Source organism: Idiotropiscis lumnitzeri, chromosome 14 (genome assembly GCF_059441095.1).
Source record: "Idiotropiscis lumnitzeri isolate Australia: NSW breed Sydney's pygmy pipehorse chromosome 14, RoL_Ilum_1.0, whole genome shotgun sequence".
NCBI lineage: Eukaryota > Metazoa > Chordata > Actinopteri > Syngnathiformes > Syngnathidae > Idiotropiscis > Idiotropiscis lumnitzeri.
In genome coordinates, this window is record NC_142404.1 from 15,663,779 (window position 1) to 15,683,754 (window position 19,976).

The 19,976-nt window shown below is 42.2% G+C and overlaps 2 protein-coding genes across 3 annotated transcripts in view; both read left to right on the top strand.

Moving 5' to 3' along the window:
* The first annotated feature begins 259 nt into the window (after positions 1-259).
* LOC148323690 (dnaJ homolog subfamily C member 15-like) lies at positions 260-1,836 on the top strand. Of its 2 annotated transcripts, XM_088315769.1 has the most exons (6): positions 260-436; positions 774-825; positions 1,185-1,258; positions 1,324-1,400; positions 1,469-1,539; positions 1,616-1,836. In XM_088315769.1, exons 1-6 carry the CDS (start codon positions 290-292, stop codon positions 1,684-1,686), a joined length of 492 nt encoding a protein of 163 aa, XP_088171895.1. In that variant the 5' UTR covers positions 260-289; the 3' UTR covers positions 1,687-1,836. The 2 variants fall into 2 exon arrangements, with proteins under 2 accessions (XP_088171895.1, XP_088171896.1); XM_088315770.1 differs by lacking the exon at positions 774-825.
* Positions 1,837-6,646: 4,810 nt separating this feature from the next.
* myo10l3 (myosin X, like 3) overlaps positions 6,647-19,976 on the top strand; it is a 47,474-nt gene continuing 34,144 nt past the window's right edge. The window contains exons 1-2 of the mRNA XM_088315048.1: positions 6,647-6,921; positions 15,341-15,439. Of these exons, the coding sequence (XP_088171174.1) occupies positions 6,901-6,921; positions 15,341-15,439 (120 nt within the window). The 5' untranslated portion in view covers positions 6,647-6,900. The remainder of the gene's footprint in view (positions 6,922-15,340; positions 15,440-19,976) is intronic.

The window sequence follows — 19,976 nt, forward strand, 5'->3', positions numbered from 1 at the left end:
CATTCGTGGAAAAACTATTTTCAGATTCATTCAGTTAGTTGGTCATTTACATGTACATTAAATTGAATTCGAACATAAACGACACGATATAAGAAAATAAGTACAGTAAGATTGCCGTGTCGTGTCGGTTGAACATTTTAAAAGTATATCAATTAATCTATATTGTCTAGTTCCATAATTTTCACAAAATACCGAGTGAAGGCAGCCTTCACTTGATAATTACATTATTTGAAAAAAAATACTTATTTCTTTGAGTGGATGTAACGCGGAAGCTCTGTCATGGTCGCCAATGCGCATGCGCATTCTCTCAGAGGTGGTAAACATGGCGACGTCCAGCGGTGGATTGTCAGCGATGGACGGCGGAGAAATGATGCGCTACGCGGAGTACAACCCGAAAGCCAGCTCCAGGAGCGACGCGGAGATCGACAGGCGGCTAGTGAGCATCCGTTGGTCACGTCAATGGACTTTTAATGAGTGTTTCCTTGTCGAAAAAGACGTTTGTCACCTTCCTGACCGCTGCTATGCAGCTTTTGGGTTAGCTGTTTGCTTAAGCTAAATAATGTTACATCACCCTGTGCATTACGATACACAGTACGTTCTGACGTTTTACTAGACAATATTTTATTTTATAATGGACAGCATCTAGTTTCATGTACGTTTAATATGAAATATACTAATTGTAATAAAATCCAAACGTTAAAATAATTATAATTTCTATTTATAATATTTAATAATTAAGGATTATTATAATTATTATTATCTATTGTCCACAGGGCGGTGCGCTGATTGCAGTTGGCCTTGGGGTGGCAGCTGCAGGTTTTGCAGGTAAAAAACGTAAAAATACTTGAAACTCTTAAAGGGGAAAGTAAGCTAAAAATATCATCACAAAAATACGTTTATGTAGTCCCACTCGTCCAAACACAGTATTCTGGTTAAAGGCGCCGTGACATGAGGTTCTTTTTGTTGAGTCTTAGCTTCAGAGAACAACCAGAATGCCATGTTTCGACGAGTGAAGTCATAGAGAACGTATATAATTTTTTCCCCTTAAAGAATGTCTACAACCCCACCACAAAAGGTTTACTCAAAACATAGGAATGTCAAAATTCTCAAAAAATTAAGAAAAGTGTTAATAAAATCCACATTCTGCTCTTATCTGTTTTTCCTCCAATGTTTTGATGTGCCAGGTCGCTACGCCTTCCAGCTGTGGAAGCCTCTTGGCCAGGTGTTCTCAGAAACGGTCCGGAAGATGCCGACATCGGTAAGGTCCTCTTAGACTCATTTAATTACACACTGTCTTTGCTCATCTGCCCGCATCATCCTCAGGGCTTCTCGTCGTACTACAAAGGAGGCTTTGAGCAGAAGATGTCAAAACGGGAGGCCAGCCTCGTCCTCGGCATCAGGTAAGCCACCACAAATGGATTTTAATGGTGATGAATTTATTTGAGCATTGTTGTGCGTGTGATTGCAGTCCGGTCAGTACAAAGACCAAAGTACGCGAGGCACACAGGAGGATCATGGTCCTTAACCATCCCGATAAAGGTGACTGACCCTCATCACGTTTATAGTCCTTGTCCGGTACGCGTCACAAAGCTTAATTCGATGTGTTTTTCCACAGGTGGTTCACCGTATCTTGCCGCCAAAATCAATGAGGCCAAAGACCTTCTGGACAAGGATATGCGGCGGTGACCATTGTTGTTTGTCATCATCTCTTGCACTGTCCAGACTGCGAAATAAGGACATCCTGCGTAACATTCTTTGGTCATATCCGTGTACAAATATTTAATAACTGTCCTGTTATGTTTCGGGTCAAATTGATCCATTAAAAATACAAAAGTAGTTCCATGTGAAGTTGTTTTCAGTTCTGAAAATGAATATCTCACCTTTGTTTTGGTTGTGTTTTTGTTACAGACATCCCCCAGGTGAAATTAGTCTATTTTAAATGTTTATAATTACAGTTAAAAAAAAGTGTTTTGGTGTGACATTTCGTTTTGGACCACTTCTGGCTTAAATTCAGCACACCCACGACCCTTGTTAGGATAAATGCTACAGATGATATTTGGGTGGAAAATACAGGTATGCCAATTTAACATTGTTGAATAATAATGCGTTAACAAAGTTAATGTGATCATCTGTCTACATAAAAGCAGATCATTTGTGTTGTTGTATTGTGGTTGGCAGATGTCAGCATGGTAATGTAGTCAAAGGAACTGTAAAAGCTTCAATTAGAACTTCTGGTTTCCGAATGGATGCCACTGGTTCAAATTTCACATCCAACAAGCCATTCAGCCGTAAACTGCCCCAAAGCCACTTGAAAAGAGCCAAAAACTGACCAAAGCTAATGCAAGGAAATGGCGAGCCTCGTTGACCGCATGGCATCCATAAACCACGTGACATGTACAGTAGAATAACTCCAGGGCGAGTTCTCCCTGATAGAGGGAGGGAGAGAGAGTAGTGAGAAGTGCATTTCTTACTTTGGACGCTGGAGGGGGCTATAGGCCTTGTGAAACTGATTTCATGATGAACTGATGATTTATCAGAGAGGAGGAGAAACACTTGGAAAGCAGATACGTAGTTTGCAAGTTTTTAGGCTTTATTTTCATGACCTGCGTAAGAACTTGGGGGCGGGGGGATAAACAACAGAAAATGTCTGGTTTGTCTGCCTCTGGTCAAATGCGGAGCTTCTTAACTGATGAGGACATACAGTACTAACCACTCGGTCACCGTGCTGACTGTGCAGCAATTTCACTGCAGTTCACGTCCAAACTGTAGCTTCACATCTAGTAACTTCCACTTCCTTGCGCAAACTCGCTTGGCTGATTCTACGGGTCATCTTTGTTGTTTGTAATCCTTATCTGGAAATCTGAGCTGCTGGTGATTCACATGCTTGAATCATCTGGGATGAGATGGCGCGTTGTAAAAATTCCCCGCAGGTCTCGCTGTCAGTCTGGACCACAGGATGAAGAATGTTGGATTCAAACTCTCGTGTGTGTTTCCTCTAAATGGGCCCTGAGTCACTGCTGTGCCACTTAGTCGTGATCGGGCCTAAAATCCGAGACACAATAAACACAAGCATTGGCATTCTCACGACATGACTCATTGAAATCCATGAGGATGTTGTACGGTAGTCCAGGTTGTGGGAATTGAATTCCATGCCGCTGTGGAAGCTCAATAAACAAACAAACAGGATGTGGACGGCATGGGAAGAGTGTGAGTAGGATGGTTTGGCATGAATGCCTGTGGAGAGATAATGGTGTAAAATCCAACTGCTTCTTCTACTTTAAGGCTACAGACCAAACGGGATATTGTATTTCATTCGCTGTGATAAAGATTTTCTCTATTTACCCGTACGTTTTGGAACTTAGCCTATAGCCTTGGCTCACTGAGCTAAATTAGGTTCCCCTGATACAATTCTAAGATGGTACGTTAGCATGTTAGCATATGTAGCCATGTGTATTGTGATTTTGTGGTCAGCTGATTTGGTGGATTTACGATGGTACCTCGTAAACATTAGCATGTTAGCGTTTGTTCCAGACCACCTTATATAACTATCTTCTTTAATTTTTTAAAATCTATTAAAACATACTTAAAATAATATAAAAAATATTGTCTGAGAGAGAGCCAGAACAATGGATAATTTAAAAGTGTAAAAATAATAAAAACGTTTACAGTAAATAAATCGTGCCCCCCCCCCCTAACTAACATACCTAACTTTACATCACACAACATACATAAATAATCATGATCAAAGATGTACAGGTATATTATGAAATAAACCTTCAGCTTTTCTCTAGGCAAAAAAAAAAGCAGGATTACAACGAATGACATTAAATAATTTTTGGCAAAAATTGGGCTGTGCTGAAATATTTCCTTTTGTATTCTTCTCTTTCAAATTTAAAACTAATTAAATGTCTGAAATTTCAAATGCTCGGATGCCAATATGGATGAACGTAGAGTTGTGCCTTGTAAACATGAATGTTTGCAATTTTGCTACGGATTATCGTGTCATTTCAGCGTAGTTGTTGTTAGTATCTGACTACCATATTTTTTTTCCATCCCACAGAGAAACCTCTCTGTTTCTTTCTTGTGTTTCAAGCCTGTGAGTTGATCCAATCAAGTGTTTACGCCACCATCAATCGCTCGGCGTCTGCTGCAGCCATTGTGAGTAAATGCGTTCGAATGGCGACTTGTTCTTCTGGTGCTCTGAAATAGGAGCACTTAATTGAATAAATGTGACAATGGGATTTGCCCTCAACCAAATTTACACACCATCCTGCCATCAGTTCAATATACATTGAATTCCGCTCCGTTTGTTAAATCACATTGTCAGATGTTCCGTGATTATCACGTTGGCCAGCGTCACCATGTATCTTGACTAAACCACGTCGGATTCAATTATTTTTTACGCCTGCCTGCTTGTTCTTTGTGTCCGGTAAAAATGAAGGACAAATTTAATCTCATTGTTGATATGCATTCTGTTATTAGATATTTATTCCATGTTGAATGACATCACCTTGTTTTATTTCCCATAGGAAATGATGTAAAGTGAGGCACCCGGTGACGCCACAAATGACGGGAAAAAGCTAAAGAAAAAAAGAGAAAAAAAAACCACTCGTATTTTATGATTAGATCAGGTAAGACTCCACTGAAGGCCCAAAAAGAAAACATTCACCTGTAGTGGAATTAGAGATCACTTGTGTCGTTTCGACTGACTCGACGTGAATATTTTCAATAAAAGTCCGACGCGTACACGCTTGTCTGGAGGTAGTGACAACTGGCAGCGTTGCTACTTCACCCCTCCGCCCTCCTTTGCTGCAGTAAAGCATGAATTATTGAAGCAGGAAAAAAAAAAAACAACTGATCAATGGCTGAGCTGTTCAATAGCCTCCCGGCAGCACATTTTATACAATCAATCCAGTTAATTGAACTGGCTTGGCTCGTAACTGCGGACAATAATACTAAAGAGCCATTTGCATTGTTGATCAGTAATGCCTGCTGCTTTTCTTTAGTACATATTGTCACATTGAGTGTTTTCTTTATTTTGGGAGACAGTGAATTGATTGTGAAATGATCCCCTCAGACATCCATCAGTTGTCTTCATGCTTGAGGTTTGGCTGCTCGGTTTGGCCGCTTGGACCTCAATGCGGTACGGGCAAGAAGCCGCAACAGCAGGACATCTGCATGCCAACTTGTTTATCAGAGCTGGGAAAAGGCAAACTTTAAGACTTTTTAACAAATACAGTGGAACTTCTGACATTCAATCGCTCCATTAAAGTCCCTTTAGTAAAAAAAAAAAATAAATAAATAAAATAATTCTTTTGAATTTGACATGCCAAAAAATCAACCTGTCATCGTGTCCGTAACTGATACCACACCCTGCTCAACTGTCAATCAAATACTACTTCAATGACCCGTCAAAATTGATATCTTACTACTAGCATGTTTAAAATGTAAACAACTAAAACTAAAATATTTCAGCTGCAAAAACAAAGGTGGAGCAACATATGTAGACAGACAGTACAACAACACGTTCAGGCATATATTCATTATCCTTTGCTAAAAATGAGGGCTCGGCCAAGTAAATTGGCCGGACGATTTAATCAACCAATATTAGCTGCTGTAAAACCAGACTTTTTTTTTTTTATTTATTTTTTTTTTACTCTTTGTAGTAAAGCAGTCAATTGTTATGTTTGCAATTCATAATTATATTGTTGTAAGTGTAAATGGTAAAAAAAAAAGTTATTTATTTATTCCAAAATATTATTTTAAAATTGTCTGAATAATTAGAGTTGGAGAAGTCCTCACTCGTGTGTTGTTTGTTTTTCTTCGTTTTGATCGTGTTTGTCATCTGACACAGAGCACACAAACAACGACCGTCCTATGTCCTAGCTAGCGACCTCGCAGACGTGACGCTCAGCTGACTCGCTCAGCGAAAGCATGCAAGTTGACAACTCCACGGTGTCTGCAGGCCATCGTGTGAGAAAATCCCAGTCACACTTTTACTTTAGTTGGTGAAATCACTTATTAGAACTCATTAAGCAGAAAGTCGTTTACGATCAAATGTGGTTATCAAATGTATAGTCTTTTGATGTAGACGTATAGGTTCCTAGTTGGGTTAGTTGACTTAAATTAGTTTTCATAACATATAAACAAAGTGAAAGAAAGTCATCCTGTTATTTTTTTACCGTTTCAGTCAAATTTTGCTTTTAAATATAGCGTTTACTCTTTGAGTCATTTTAGTACACTGTTCTCATTCATGATTTTGTGACTTTAGGAACACCCTATATACTACATTATGCAATTTAAAAATAAAAAGCCATTTTTGTCGTGGCTAACCTCTTCCTTGCTGGCATATAATAAACACTTGACATCAATTTGTGTCTTTATTGACCTCCTTTCTTTCTTTTGCAGACTCACACACACAAAAAAAGCCTCCTGCCTTTGTTCCACTCCCAAATAAAAGGTGGAAGCGTGCACACGCCATTGCTTGCCATCACAACACACAAACCGATCGCCTTTCTCATGAACTTTCTCGGCCTCCGTCCTGTCCTCCTCCCAGCTTCGCCCCGCCCTCGCCCCGCCCCTTCGCATAATGTGCCGGCTCCCAAATGAATGGCATAACACACACACACACACACACACACACGTAAACACGCACACACACTCAGATACACACGAAACAACAGTAGGACCACAACGTTTTCCTCCGGGCCACAGTCCGGACGACGAATACTGGAAGTTATCCGAACCGAGCGGGACATGTGTCGTTTGTGACCCACAAGCTGAGCAAGCCGGCGGGGGGAGAAGAAAACATTTGAAATGGAGTAAGGCTTCGCCTCACCTCATCGACTGTGGTCCCCTCAAGTCAGACTACAAAGGGACGTCAGGTCGGACGGCGTCAACATGGAGACATTCTTCTTGGAGGTAAAGTCGCTTATTTCTCGGCCTACTTTAAGTTTGTAATAGTTTTATTTTTTTTTTTTTTTTGCTTTCATCCACGTGCGCCGACAGTTTTCCATCTGTCACTCCAAACAACAACAACAAAAATTCGCCACCCCACGTTGCCACCTAAACAGAAATGGTTCATTTTATGATTGAAGGGCAATTTATCCACCAATGTTTATGAAAAACGGAGCATATGTTTCATATTTTTGTTTATTTATTTTTAAATTTACATATTTTTAAGAAAGACACTCCTCAATACGTTTTGTCCAGTTCAACCATCAACAGTTTTTATATTTTTCATGACAAGTGTCTAACATTTCTGAGGTCAAGGGTCACGATGCAGTTTATGGCCTTACATTGTGGGGTTTGCCTGTTTACCCTGAGCTTTTGTGGGATTTCTCCAGGTAGCTCCTCCCACCTTTCCTCGTTCTAAGGTTAACTCCATCCATTCATTATCCAAGCCGCTTATCCTCACGAGGGTCTCGGTCGTGCTGGAGGGGTTCACCCGGAATTGGTTGCCAGCCAATTGCAGGGCACACAAAGACAAACAACCACTCGCGCTCACAAACGCATCTAGGGACAATTGCAAGTGCCCACTCAAGCCCACCACGCATGTCTTTGGAATGTGGGAGGAAACTTGAGCACCCGGAGAAATCCCACACAGACATGTTTAGAACATGGAAACTCCACACAGAAAGTGTGGAGCCCGGAATCGTGCTCACCAGTTCTCCAGCGTATCGCACTCTCAGGTTAGCTGAAGGATCTAAATTTGAAGTGTGAATTAAGTGCTTCTTTCCCAGAGTCAGGTGGCCCAAAAAATCAGCAATTAAATTGGCCAGCAGATTAATCAGACAGGCCCTCATTTTAAAAATGACACAGCGACAATTTCAATCAGTCTTAGGATGACAATTATTTATTCACACAAGTGTGTGTTTCTAGATGATAGGGACAGAAAATAATAAAAAAAAAATTATATGCATCCTACAGCAACGTCTCCGATAATCCCATTACAAACAAGCAGACAATGTCAATGCACTAATTCGTGTGTGGAACTTTTGGATTGTGTGAGTGCGGATCGGATGCAAGTCGGCTTCGTGTGTCATCTGCGCAGAGACGCGCACATGGGCGCTGTCATTTTAGAGACATGATGGGTCACACTGCTCTGACTCACACGTCTGCAAGCAGTGATGGGAACGGGATGACTCGCAGCTTTACTTTATTCTGGAATTGGCTCTTTTTTAGTAATGTACAATGATCACGTACAATTTTCAGGGACCTCCTCGTAGATTCTTGAATGTTGAAGTTCCTGATTGTGCAGATCTACGTCAGGTAGACGATGGCTTGACCCACTTCGAACCATTCTGTCCATCCACACTGCCTGCAGTCCACACCCGCACCACCCTTCCCTGTGTTGCCAGTGCTTTTTAAATGTCTGATTGATGATTAACCGGGTGCGGATTTTGTGTCTTTCAACCCCCCGTAGAGGAAACGGAGTCTTTTTAGCCTTTGTCAAGCATCCTGTCGAGCCGCTACGTTCAATTCTAAACTTGGCAATTCAAGGCCTTTAAAGTGGCAGCTGTCTCACACTGTGAAGACAAATGAAGAACTTTCCACACATTAACGCCCTCCGAGCAGACCCTCGCATTACAGGCTGGATTCCTTCCCCTGAAAGGTATTCTGACCAGACGGAATCCCAGAGTCCTACCCCCGACCCCTGAAATTCCCAGCCGTGCCGGCACATGTCATCCCGTGCCGTGTAGAAGTGCCTCGGCCAGGCTTTAAGGTTTAGGTTACTGCACGCATTCTTCCCACCCCTCAAAAATCCTTGTCCAGTCATCTTTTTCAAGCTCGAGCCATGCGGATTAACACACTCGAGAGGAATATTGTTGTGAAAATGGTAACTTAACGCGCTTGTCATTTCCTCCAGCTGTTGAAGCCATCCGAGATGACTGCGCCTCCACCTCGAGCCACACATAGCGTAGCAAGGAAGGAAGCCAGGAAGTTGAGGCGAGGATGCAAGGAAGGAAGGAAAGAAGAAAAAAAAAATGCCATTCTTTTTTAATGCTGTTTATGCCTCTTAGCTTGTAGTCAAGATTTGCAGAAACTGCGGCAATTGAGAATTTTGAAATAATATTTAGGTATACGACTAAAGACGGGAAAGTATTAATGATTTTTTTCTCGGTATTAGTAGTAACATTGTTATTACTACTATTAATTATCCTACAGGCCGGTCAGTGCTCTTGATAACCTCCTGCTGACACCCCGTGTCGGTGTTAGCTTTAGCGGCCTCTAGTATATCATCCCCTGGCTCGTCTATAATTGAAGTTGCTGTGTTTGTAACAATATCGGCGAGGAGTTCATTGGTCCCGTTTATTAGCTTGTGATGATGGACGGGCAGTAAAACGTACGGAGTGACGACGCTTCAGTGTTTTAACGGCTACATTCGAATGCGGTGCTTCTCCAAATACCGCCTCAATGGCCACTGGTGCGCATTATTTGCTTGAGTATAGGAACATTAAAAAATATATATTAATGATTTAATTAAAATGTCACTAGAAAAATTCGATACAAATTGTACACAAATAAACGTTTAAAAACGAACAGTTATTCTAAGACGCAAAGGCTTCGAACATTGAAGTTAAATACAACCGAACTGCATCAGTACCCACCAAGCTTTGAGAACGACCGCCCTGGTGGTCTTTATTTTTTGTTTTAATATCCGTATAAAAAAATCAATCCTGGTTCTGGCTCTGTGCAGCTTGGGGCACACCTTCGTCAATGTATTTTCTTTTTCCTCAAATGAATCTTGTTTCAATGTCAGTACTTGTTAGAGTATCAGGACATCATTTTCCATTAAAAGTCAAGTGTGGAACTATATATAAATAAAAAAAAAAGCAAGGAACCTGAATTTAAAAATGTTCCTAGCGAGTGTATTTGAAGAGGATGGCATCATGACCGAAACCGTTCATTATCCAGTGGGAAACATTTGAGGTTGTAACTAGCCACAGTGACGTCAAAATTTCAAATCCCTTTTACTGCTGTGCTGGCTTTCTGATTAGTCATTCCCCCCCCCCGACGCCCTTATATAGGGCTGGAGTTTGCCGGGACGAAGACGTGTCTCTCAACACCCATCCTTCCTCCCTCGAGTGTGTCATCTTGGAATTGGGACGTTCTAAATTGGAATCGTAATTAAAGGGAAATTCGAGGCCAGTGTGACAATTTTTGGGTGAACCCTTAGCCCGCTATATTTTAAAATAGGTCATTTGTACTTTTTGAGGGGACACTTTGTGCAAAATTTCTCCATCAGAGAGGAAACGGGAAAGCCTGCCTTTTTTTACGACTTTAATAAGCATTGTGAAAGGGGATATAGTCCTTGTTTACTCCAGCCAGAGCTTCTAAAATCGAGACCAGTCATTTGCTCTTCACTCCCGACAAAGGCTGGATTTTCACTAGATTTGCATGCTGTGCGTTTATCCGGGATGCTTAGCCAGAGAAAATTAAAGTCGTTGTTTACCACGACCTCGTCTGGCACACTAAACGACTTTTGGCCTTGACCTTGGCCTCCCTTGCCCGACCGACTCCGTGAGCTAGTAATAAGAGTCTATCTTAAATCCCTTCTCGCGCTGCAGCTTAATAATAGCCATCCTCTGATTACTGCTGTCAGCCCAGATGCTGACTTTCCCTTCGTTGCCCCCCTCCCCTGTGATTACCTCGCGGGCGAGACTATTATGGAGTATGTTGTCTCTCATCGCTCTTGCCTGTGCTTTTTAATTTTCCGATGATTCAAACTTAAACGGATTACGGCGAGGTCAAGGGTGCCACGTGACCCCGTGCGTTATCATCAGAAATTCTGGTTTGGTTTCGGGTTAGGATTAGATCTGTGGATGCCAACCGTGGCATAGCAGTTTCTCATCTTTTCGTGTTCAAATTTCCATTGTCGAAAATGTTACAGCAACGCAGCACCCATGCTAATCGTTAGCATGTAAATGACGTTTTGCTTTGTTTGTTAGCATGAAGCTAAATTTATTGAAAGCACAGCTCCACTAAATCATTGCGCTAAATCAGGCGTGGGCAAACTACGGCTTGGGGGCCACATGAGGCCCGTTAAACGTTTCAATCCGGCCCGCCGAATTTGGGAAAAAATTGAATGAATAAACCTTGTTAATATTTTATTTTCTAAATACTGTGGGTTTTTTTTAGTTCACTTTCATTTAAGATTAAATGTATATTTTTTTTCTCAGATGAGGTGAGGTTACCTAACCGGCCCCTCTGTTAAATTTTAGAACCCACTGCGGCCCGCCAATCAAAAAGTTTGCCCACCCCCTCCTCTAAATACAAAGCATGTAATTCTCTTTCTTTTATGTTTAATTTGATGGATAAACTTCAACAGGCAGTGACAAACGGCTTTCTTCCGTCCACGGACTTTAAATTTCATATTCTCCACCACGCTGTGAATGACAGTAGACTGGCGTTGTCACATTGCGGTGGGGGGAAGGGCTTTCGATCCCTTTTGGACACACCCGTGCGGATGATCTCATGTGCATGCGGCTGCTGACAAATCTGCAGGTACTTGCCAAATTATTCTTATTAGTCGTTTCATTCATTTGTTGATTCAAATCACTTCAAAGCAGAACAAATTGAGCTTTACGTATGAACGTTATGGAGAATAGAAATGCGCCTTAAGGCCTTAGCGGGGGGTTGCAGACAGCTTCTGAGAGCCCGTGATAAACGCCAACCGGGCCACGCACAATCCCCCCCCCCCCTAGACTGGGGGGGGGACCCTGTTCCCCACGGGGCTCCTCCTCCTCCATTAGCAAATTTCTGATCAGCTGCCTCCTCCATCATCTTTAATTCATATGTCTTCCTGCGCAGATGATGGAGGTTGCTTTTAATCATCTGATTCGTGCCCTCGGTCAAGCAGCACGCCCTCGGCCGCCATGCTGGAAACAAAAACTGCCCGATTTATTCGGCGGAATTTTCAGTTGTCGCTAATGTGATATCCGGAGAGTATTAATGCGATCGTATTTTGACTTACGAGTTGAATTGGTTCCGTGTTTAACTCGTTTACAACCATTGACGGCTAAAGACGTCAAATATCCATTTTTTTTTTTTAACTCGGCTGGTAGTTAATGAGTTAAAATGCTCACAGAATTTGATCGTAAATTTTATACATTTCACGATTCCTGATTTATTTCATTTAGTGGCATGTCAGAATGTTGCGACGAGTCAAGATGTAAGATGACGATGTAAAGCTCTCAACCCATCTGGAAGATTTGAGACCCGGAAGACCTGGAAAGACCTTTTGCCCACATTCCCATCCCGGCCAAATTCCGCCGACTTGTTTAATCTCACCTCTGTGTGTGTGTAACACTCCTTCAGCATTCCGGAGATTTGGGTCAAATCCTTCAATTTGGCCTGAGTTCCTCCTCGTGGAACAAGCGACAAAACCCTGCATTGTTTTGAAAATGTAGTCAGCAGGCAATCGTTTCAAAAAATATTTGTCATGATTGTAAAAAAATGAAATTGTGACTTTGGGGGAAAAAATACAATTAAGCTTTTGTTTCAGCCTTACTACTCGTGTTTCGTCAGTCACATGTCAGAATGCCCCGAAGAAAGGAATCGGATCCCGGTATCTTGCGGATGTCGCCCGTCGGGAATTGTCAACTGGCTTTTTAATGGACACTCATGCTAGAAGCAATTTACTTTTTGACGCTTTGACCCGCTCATCATCTTGTGCTTCTTGGTTGACTTGCTTTTATTAGCTTTCTTTCTTTGTCATGGCTTTTGATCCGATCACTCGATACTACCCGCGCTCGTGTCCGCAGCACCTTGTAAGCACTAAAATATTTAAGGCTCATTCATTAGCGCACTCCGAGTCGCTTGTTATCGTAGAAGCTGCAGAAACTAAAGCCTTCGACTCTGCGATGGCGTCATCTTGGCTTCAGGGACGTGGATCGCTCTTGTCCACCAGTTCTGTCCCGGCAGCGCTCCACGTGCACTGTGACATCCTGTATGAGGAATTGAAAGCAATGTTGAGCTGCGAATGTTTTTTTTGTTTTTTTTATTCCAACATCTGTTCACCAGGAGCAGGAGTTTGGCTTAACACCCCACTTGATGTTAATGATGAGCGCGCAAGTGGTCGACTGCGTTTAAGGCAGAACGGTCAGCTGGGCCACGCCAGCCGAAAATAAGTGGGAGGGGTCGGGGTGCTTTTGCCATGTGCCGATTGTGTCCCAGCTGGTCTTTGTTTGGGATATTTCCACCTGGTTAACTTCCAAGCTTCTCAGTCGGTCAGAGGTGGCCGCCTTTGTCTTGACTTAGTGACAAGACTCTTTATGAAGGCGGCGAGGAGTTTGGAAAGAACCATCTGTTGCCGAGACGGCGTCACACTGTTTTCATCACAAACTTATCGGCTATAAAGAAGGAAAAGCATCTGGGCAAATGCATCGTGAGTGACATGGTCACTCTTGAAGACAAGTACACGTTTTTCTTCCACCGCAACTATGAACAATAGCATTTTCGTTGCAAAACAAACCTACACCGGAGAGTTAAAACTCGCTGCGCACAATAGGCAAGGGGAGCGCCACTGCCAACTACTGGAGTGGATGTGCAATTACACTTCATTGTAGGACAGTGGGAAAAGAGCATGTTCCCCAGGGTCACACGCCCCCCACCCCCCCAGCGCACGAAATGCCTTTGTAAAATGTTTCTGTGTCCGCAGGGACATCCCACAATATTCCCCTTGAAACTCCATGACCCCGTGATTTCCAGTTACATAAGAGCACCCGATTGTCTGTGGAATAAATCCTAATAATCTGGACGTCAGCGTGAAGCGGCTTTTCCCCGAGTAGGCCAAACATGCCAATCTGGTACCAGGCAGAGACGGCCACTCAGACCTACCCCCCCCCCCCCCCCCCTCCTGATAAAACTGTTAATGCATCAGCACGTGCTGTAGTTACTGTAATTTTTTTTTCTTATGCCTTTTTGTACACAACAGAGAATGATGATGGAAGGATCGTTTTGTCAAAACATCGCTAAGAAATAGACACCGACTACTTCTGGGGAGTCCATTTATAGTATGTCACCAATTACTCTTGGTATGTGTTTTTTTTTTTTAAAAAAAAGCCTGATGTCATATGTTTCCCCCCCGAGGGTTGGCGTTGCGCACACGTGGCCGCGCCTTTTTAAATAGTTAATGAGGATTGATGTCTAAAAGTGGCGACCTTGTCTTGTATTCGGTTTCCAAGTGGAATTCATGCATATTGATCTGGTCACTTTTATGCTCTGTTGGACACAATTCCCTTTTGTCGTGTGTTTCCTTTTTTGAGCCGATGAACAATCCGCCTTGGCAATGAATTGGGCTAAAATGCGGCATTTGTTTGCGACGTGCCGATATTATAGCGTACCATCTCTCAAGCATTGTCTGACAATCACTCCAACATATTCGCCGGGTCTATAAATGCATCTTCCTTTGCTGTGAGGAAATGACGAGCATTCTTCATGATTCCTGTTATTGCGCTCGGTGATCGCTTTGTTAATTCATGTCTGGGGGGGGGGCAGGAACTTCACATTGATAAGTACAATACACGTTGGTGGAATTGTTTTGTTCAAGCTGGAATCCGATCTGAAACCATGTTCAGGATTCATTTTTTTTTCCCGCTTCTGTGGGAAGTTGTTGAACATTACAATGGTGCTGCCAAATAGGCTTGAAATGATTAATCGAATAATTAAGTCAGATAAAAAAATGTTGAAGCAAATTTTCTGGCCCCTAATGCAAGTGGACTGTTACTGCAAAAATCAAATTCTCACTCTGCGTTAGACTTCTGTTGGCCATTGTTGTTGATGTAAGCACCTTTTTTTTTTTTTTTTTAACAGTACAGAAACAAGAGTTAGTTAGTTTTTCGGGAAAAATGATAGCAGCTTGCATTTTTTAATTTATCAATTTATTTAGGAGAAATCAAGACAAAACAAAGAAGTTTAAAACCGCTTCCTGGTAGTGCGCATCATGGCCACGCCCCCTTCCTTTTATACTTTCACAGGTTGAAGAGGACAAAACTAGTCATGTGCATATGAATTTGGGTGGCGATTGGTCGCCGTTTTAGGCACCAGAACTGACTCAGCAAGCAAAATTGATGTAGACAGCTGAGACCGGAAAAAATAACAAGCCAAGCTCCAAAAGGGGGCGTGCCAATTTGTCACAAACCTCATCACAAAAAAAAAAAAGCCCTTAAATCACTAAAGAGTCTTTTTGCGGCATGGATTTTAGTTCTGGTGTCATTAACGCATATCTTACCTTATATTAAGTGACCATGTTAAGGTCAATCAAGCGTCCGGTGTGTTCGCAAATGAGCCTTGATTTAGGATGCTAACGGCGCGGTGCTTACTGACGATGTTGCAGGGCTCCCGTGTGTGGCTGAGACACAAGGAACAACTCCTCCCCTCCACCGTCAGCTCCTGTGATGGCACATCGCTGGTCCTCACCACGGACTATGGAAAGGTAAGAGGCCACTCATTGGATCTGTTGATGCGTTTATATGAATGATATCAAAATCTGTGGAAGTTGAACCCTTCAGTTTGCAAATGTAAATGGATTATTTATGGTGCGTTCCTAAACAACCCCTGGTGGGTGGAATTCTGCAATTTCATCGCTTTACCCCTCCAACTCACTTAAATTTATCACAACAGATTTTTGAAGTCAGCAACTGTTCTCACTCTTTGCTTGTACACTTCTCAAACCTTACCGGTGGATGCCAATCACCGTATATCTTGAATATAACCACGTCATTTGTCAGAAGGTACTTCATAAATTGCTGCATAGACTTGTATTCCATTAAAACGGGAACTCAACACTTTATCTTGTGCGTTTGCGTTTACACATTTAGCAAAATGAATGATCTCCTTTCCTCGCCTTGACCCAGTGAACGTACGCTAGCACCTCCTATCGCTAAACGTGTATTTAGGAAGTGGGTGTACGTGCGGGAAGTTCACCTACGCGTGTTTCATGCGCGGCTCTTCTGGGGATCAACACCTTTTGTAAGCCTTCAGAGAATGAGCTTATCTGTTTGCCGCCGCATGGGCGTCTGCGTCTGGAGGAAATCCTGCACCCCGCGCTCGGAAATGGAGAGTGTGAAGGGATGATGGACGTGTAAAAAATGGCTTTGAAAAGAGGGTTGAAAAAAAAAAAAAGAGTTTGGTTGTGTTGTCTTGCTTCTCTCGTCTTTGTTGTCTAGTGAACTCTACATTTCTTTGGCCAGCGACGTAGGAAGTCACTCAACAGGTATCAAGCGCTATCTCGGTCCAAGGGATCAAGCCTCTTGGCGTCATTTCCACTTTCGGTTCTTGCAACTACAGCAGAGACACTTTGTTCCATTAACCGTAAAATGAAATTTTCCATCATCCATTTGTGTTATTTGAGTGAGCAGCAGGCTCACTAAATTGAATTTATTTCGCGTAACACACTGATTAACATCGCTCTCTCTCTTGTCCATGAACTCCCCCAAAAGACAGTTTGAAAGCAGGTTTCAGAGAAAAATCAAGTTTTCTGATTTCATTGACCTGTGATAATCCCAGATTCTAGTCTGTAGTTTGATTTAAAAGTATCAAGCACAACAGCAGGAATGTGATAACAGACAACTTTTTATTTAAACCCCTCATTTGCGCTCATTACATGTCCGTCCGAGGTTCTGTTTTGGGCTGCGCTATTTTTACACACAGGTGCCATGTCAGTCAGAGCTTGTTTTGGTAAATGTATCCTGGCAGCGTTCCCTCGCCCCCCCCCCCCCCCCCCCCCCCTCCCTCAGGGCGGTGATATACCATTACCAGGCGGTTGCTGCTCGCGGCCTAAAGTGCTCGTCTTGTCATCTTGTAGCCTCCTGAGGGGAGCGTGTCTGGGCTTTAACAGCCTGACTTGGCTGCTGTCACATTAAGCAGCACATCAGCATTTGTCATTGTCTTGGTCTTGAATGAGAAGGATCGGGTGAGAGTACTCAAAAAAAAAAAAAGATGAGGGTGTGTGTGTTTTAATGTGGGCAGATGGCACCCGCTGGATTAACAGTGTGTCTGTTATTTAGGGAGGGGAGCACACCAAAAATATTTTAGACAAAAGTTAGGCCCAGAGTAGGTGTTGTAATATTTGTCTTCTTTTTTTCTTACTTTAAACATGGATTTAAAGTCTTGGAGCATTAAAAAAAAAAAAATTGGACAATTTTCTAAAGTGATGTTAAAATAATCGTTCAACCAAGCGGTGGTGAATTTAGTTGAATTTCATGCAAGTAATGCCATCAAAATAATGATGATGATTGTGATTATTATATTAATTGACCCCCCAAAAAAGGGACAAAACATTAAGTACAGTCGTGTTTTCTGCCCTTATTTTCTGTGTTTGCCGGCAATGTGGAACGCAAATGTTATTAATTTGTGTTTTTATAGACGACAAAAATCTTGAGTTCTACTTTTCTTACTAAACCAAAAAACAAGATTAAATATCTTAAAGTGCCGACATAGTACTAAAACAAAACAAAAAAATGTTCCTTCACATGACAGTTCTTACTTTCCGCAGTACGTTCCAAAAGCGGAATTAAGTTTCTTGCCAAATTGTGCGGAAAAAAAACGAGATGAAATGACTTTGAACGTTCTTCTCAATCCCGTGACATGTACGACTGTGCAACAAACGTCTTCCCAAGTGTTGTGGTGCAGACATTCAGTCTCATTCAGATCTTAAAAATAGTTCAAGCCATGGCCCCTCATTTTTATTAGTCAATGGAACCTTTATGTGCGATCGGAATGCTCGCACGCACAAACTTTATTGCACGCGTCTGTGATGGACCAATTATATATGTCAGCATATATAATCCACATCTTATCGTTTGAACACCCAAGAGGCGATGATTTTGTTGGCCCGCTTGTGCACTAGCAGCGAGGGTGACCCCACCTCTTTCTGTGAATATTCAGTAGCACTGGCGGGCTGAACAAAGCAGCAGAAGCAGGGTGTGGTTTCACTCAGCACGAAACAAAAGAAGACTTTCCTATGGGAAGCCTAGCGAGTGTGACGTGCATAATTGTTCCAAACCACACCAGCAATATCGAAATGCCATATTTGAATACAACCTGAGCTCCGTTTTCGAAAGAGAAAACTTACCCTCAGAATTTACATCAATAACCATTACCGGAGATTTTAAAAAAAGGAAGCCGCAGTCGTTGGCGTGAAAAGCAGGATTGACGAGGCAAAAACGAGGCTAAGCGCTTTTCATTTTTCTTCTCTAGTAAAATGTACACATTGTCACAGTAAATAGTGTGCTGCCATCTTGTGGTTACCAGTGGAATTGCATTGAAAATAAATAGGCAGAACAAGGCAGTTAGAAATGTACAAAAAAAGCACATTGGTCCTTAACTTATTGACTGCCATTGACGGCTAAAGACGTCAAAGATCCTTTTTTTTTTTTTTTTTTTTTTTTACTCGGCTGGTAGTGAATGAGTAAAGGCGAAATAAACGCAAAAACCATTTTTTTTACAAGAATATGTTCTATGCAGGCCTAAGAGTCCAAATGTGTTATTCTGATTAATATACTGTGTTTGCGGAATATGACTAAAGCACTAAAATCCACCCGTAAAATCAATTTTGTCACTTGTCACCGTCCACCGAGAACGACATCACATGAGCGCCGCTCAGTATCGAGTCTTCCTCCAATCACACGTCACGTGTGTTTGGTCTTCATTACATCACTCATCTTGTCAACACTAATGAGGCTGCAAACTGGCGTCAAACAGAGCGAACAATCTAAGCGCGTCGACTGACACTCTGAAGCCAGTGAATTATTGGCCGGGAATGACCCGGGACCAAAGCGGTTGGGATGAAACGGAGGATGGTGTAACCTTAACTCCCGCTCGGTTTTCTGTGACGGTCTTTGATGAGTTTAAGCGTGGAGAAACGCCCCGAGGCCTGCGCTGTGAAATCCGAACGCGACATTGTTCAGTGCGGAGCCACAACAAAGGTCACGAGAATCGAAAGAGACAAAATGAATGGAGTCCATATGGAGTGTCTGTAAACGGGGGGGGGGCGGATAAACATTCCTCACCTGGTTTATATTTTTGATTTGTTTTGACAGTGACATTTGATAATATCGCCTCACAGTTGCTTGTTATCCAGGATTTGTTTTTGTATTTTTTGTAAAATGTAAAAATGGAAAGAATTTTCTAGCCTGTGAATTGGAAGGAAATGGCTGCTGTTCCTTCATGAACCCGCCAAGTAAAAAAAAATTGATCTTTGACGTCTTTAGCCGTCAATGGTATTAAACAGGTTAAGAGTCCATTTTCCAGGCATTCATAACAGCATCATTCACACCAAGTAAGTGATATCACTCAATACTAAGTGACTCATGCCGTCCAAGCTCTTCGACTGATTTGTGTGTTTGGACAGAAAGGCAAAGAAGGGTTAAATATTTACACTCTGCCTGTAAATCTGCTGGGTGGGTGACATCATCACACGTGCTGCCTTTCTCCCCCGAGGTTGTTCATTGTCCTCAAAATCTTAACACAGATGACCGTTTTGTTATTGTGCTTTTGCCTTCGCACACACCCGTTCTGAACAAAAAAAGGCTTGATACTTGCATCGAGTTGTTTGTTGCCATTCCTTAAACCTAATCGTAAAAAAAGATAATTACATGTTGTGTAACCACCGCATCAATGTTGCCGTAATAATAGAACGCTATGGATATTTGAACACAAATGGTGCAGCATCTAGACAGACATTATATAATTTAACACACCCAAACATATATTCTTTATCTTCTGCAAAAAACAACTCATACTCCTCCAGTTTACTCACCTTACTGTAGACAATCTTCTTCTTTTAGGTAAATGTTATACTGCCCCCTGATGGCCATGGTGCTCACAAATCGTGACACACAAATTTAATTTGTCATTTTCTAATTGTCTGTTTACAACATAAAATTCCGTTTTCTTTGGGAACTTTTTTTTTGGTTTGTTTTTGCGGTCGTGTTTGATGAAGGCCCATAACGGATTATTGGAGGCTCCAA

What these genes read in the sequence shown, in the direction of transcription:
- LOC148323690 (XM_088315769.1), top strand. Translation starts at nt 290, where the DNA reads ATGCGCATGCGCATTCTCTCAGAGGTGGTAAACATGGCGACGTCCAGC. An exon ending in CGGAGATCGACAGGCGGCTA is followed by an intron (nt 437 to 773) that starts GTGAGCATCCGT and finishes TATTGTCCACAG; the next exon opens with GGCGGTGCGCTGATTGCAGT. An exon ending in AGCCTCGTCCTCGGCATCAG is followed by an intron (nt 1,401 to 1,468) that starts GTAAGCCACCAC and finishes GTGTGATTGCAG; the next exon opens with TCCGGTCAGTACAAAGACCA.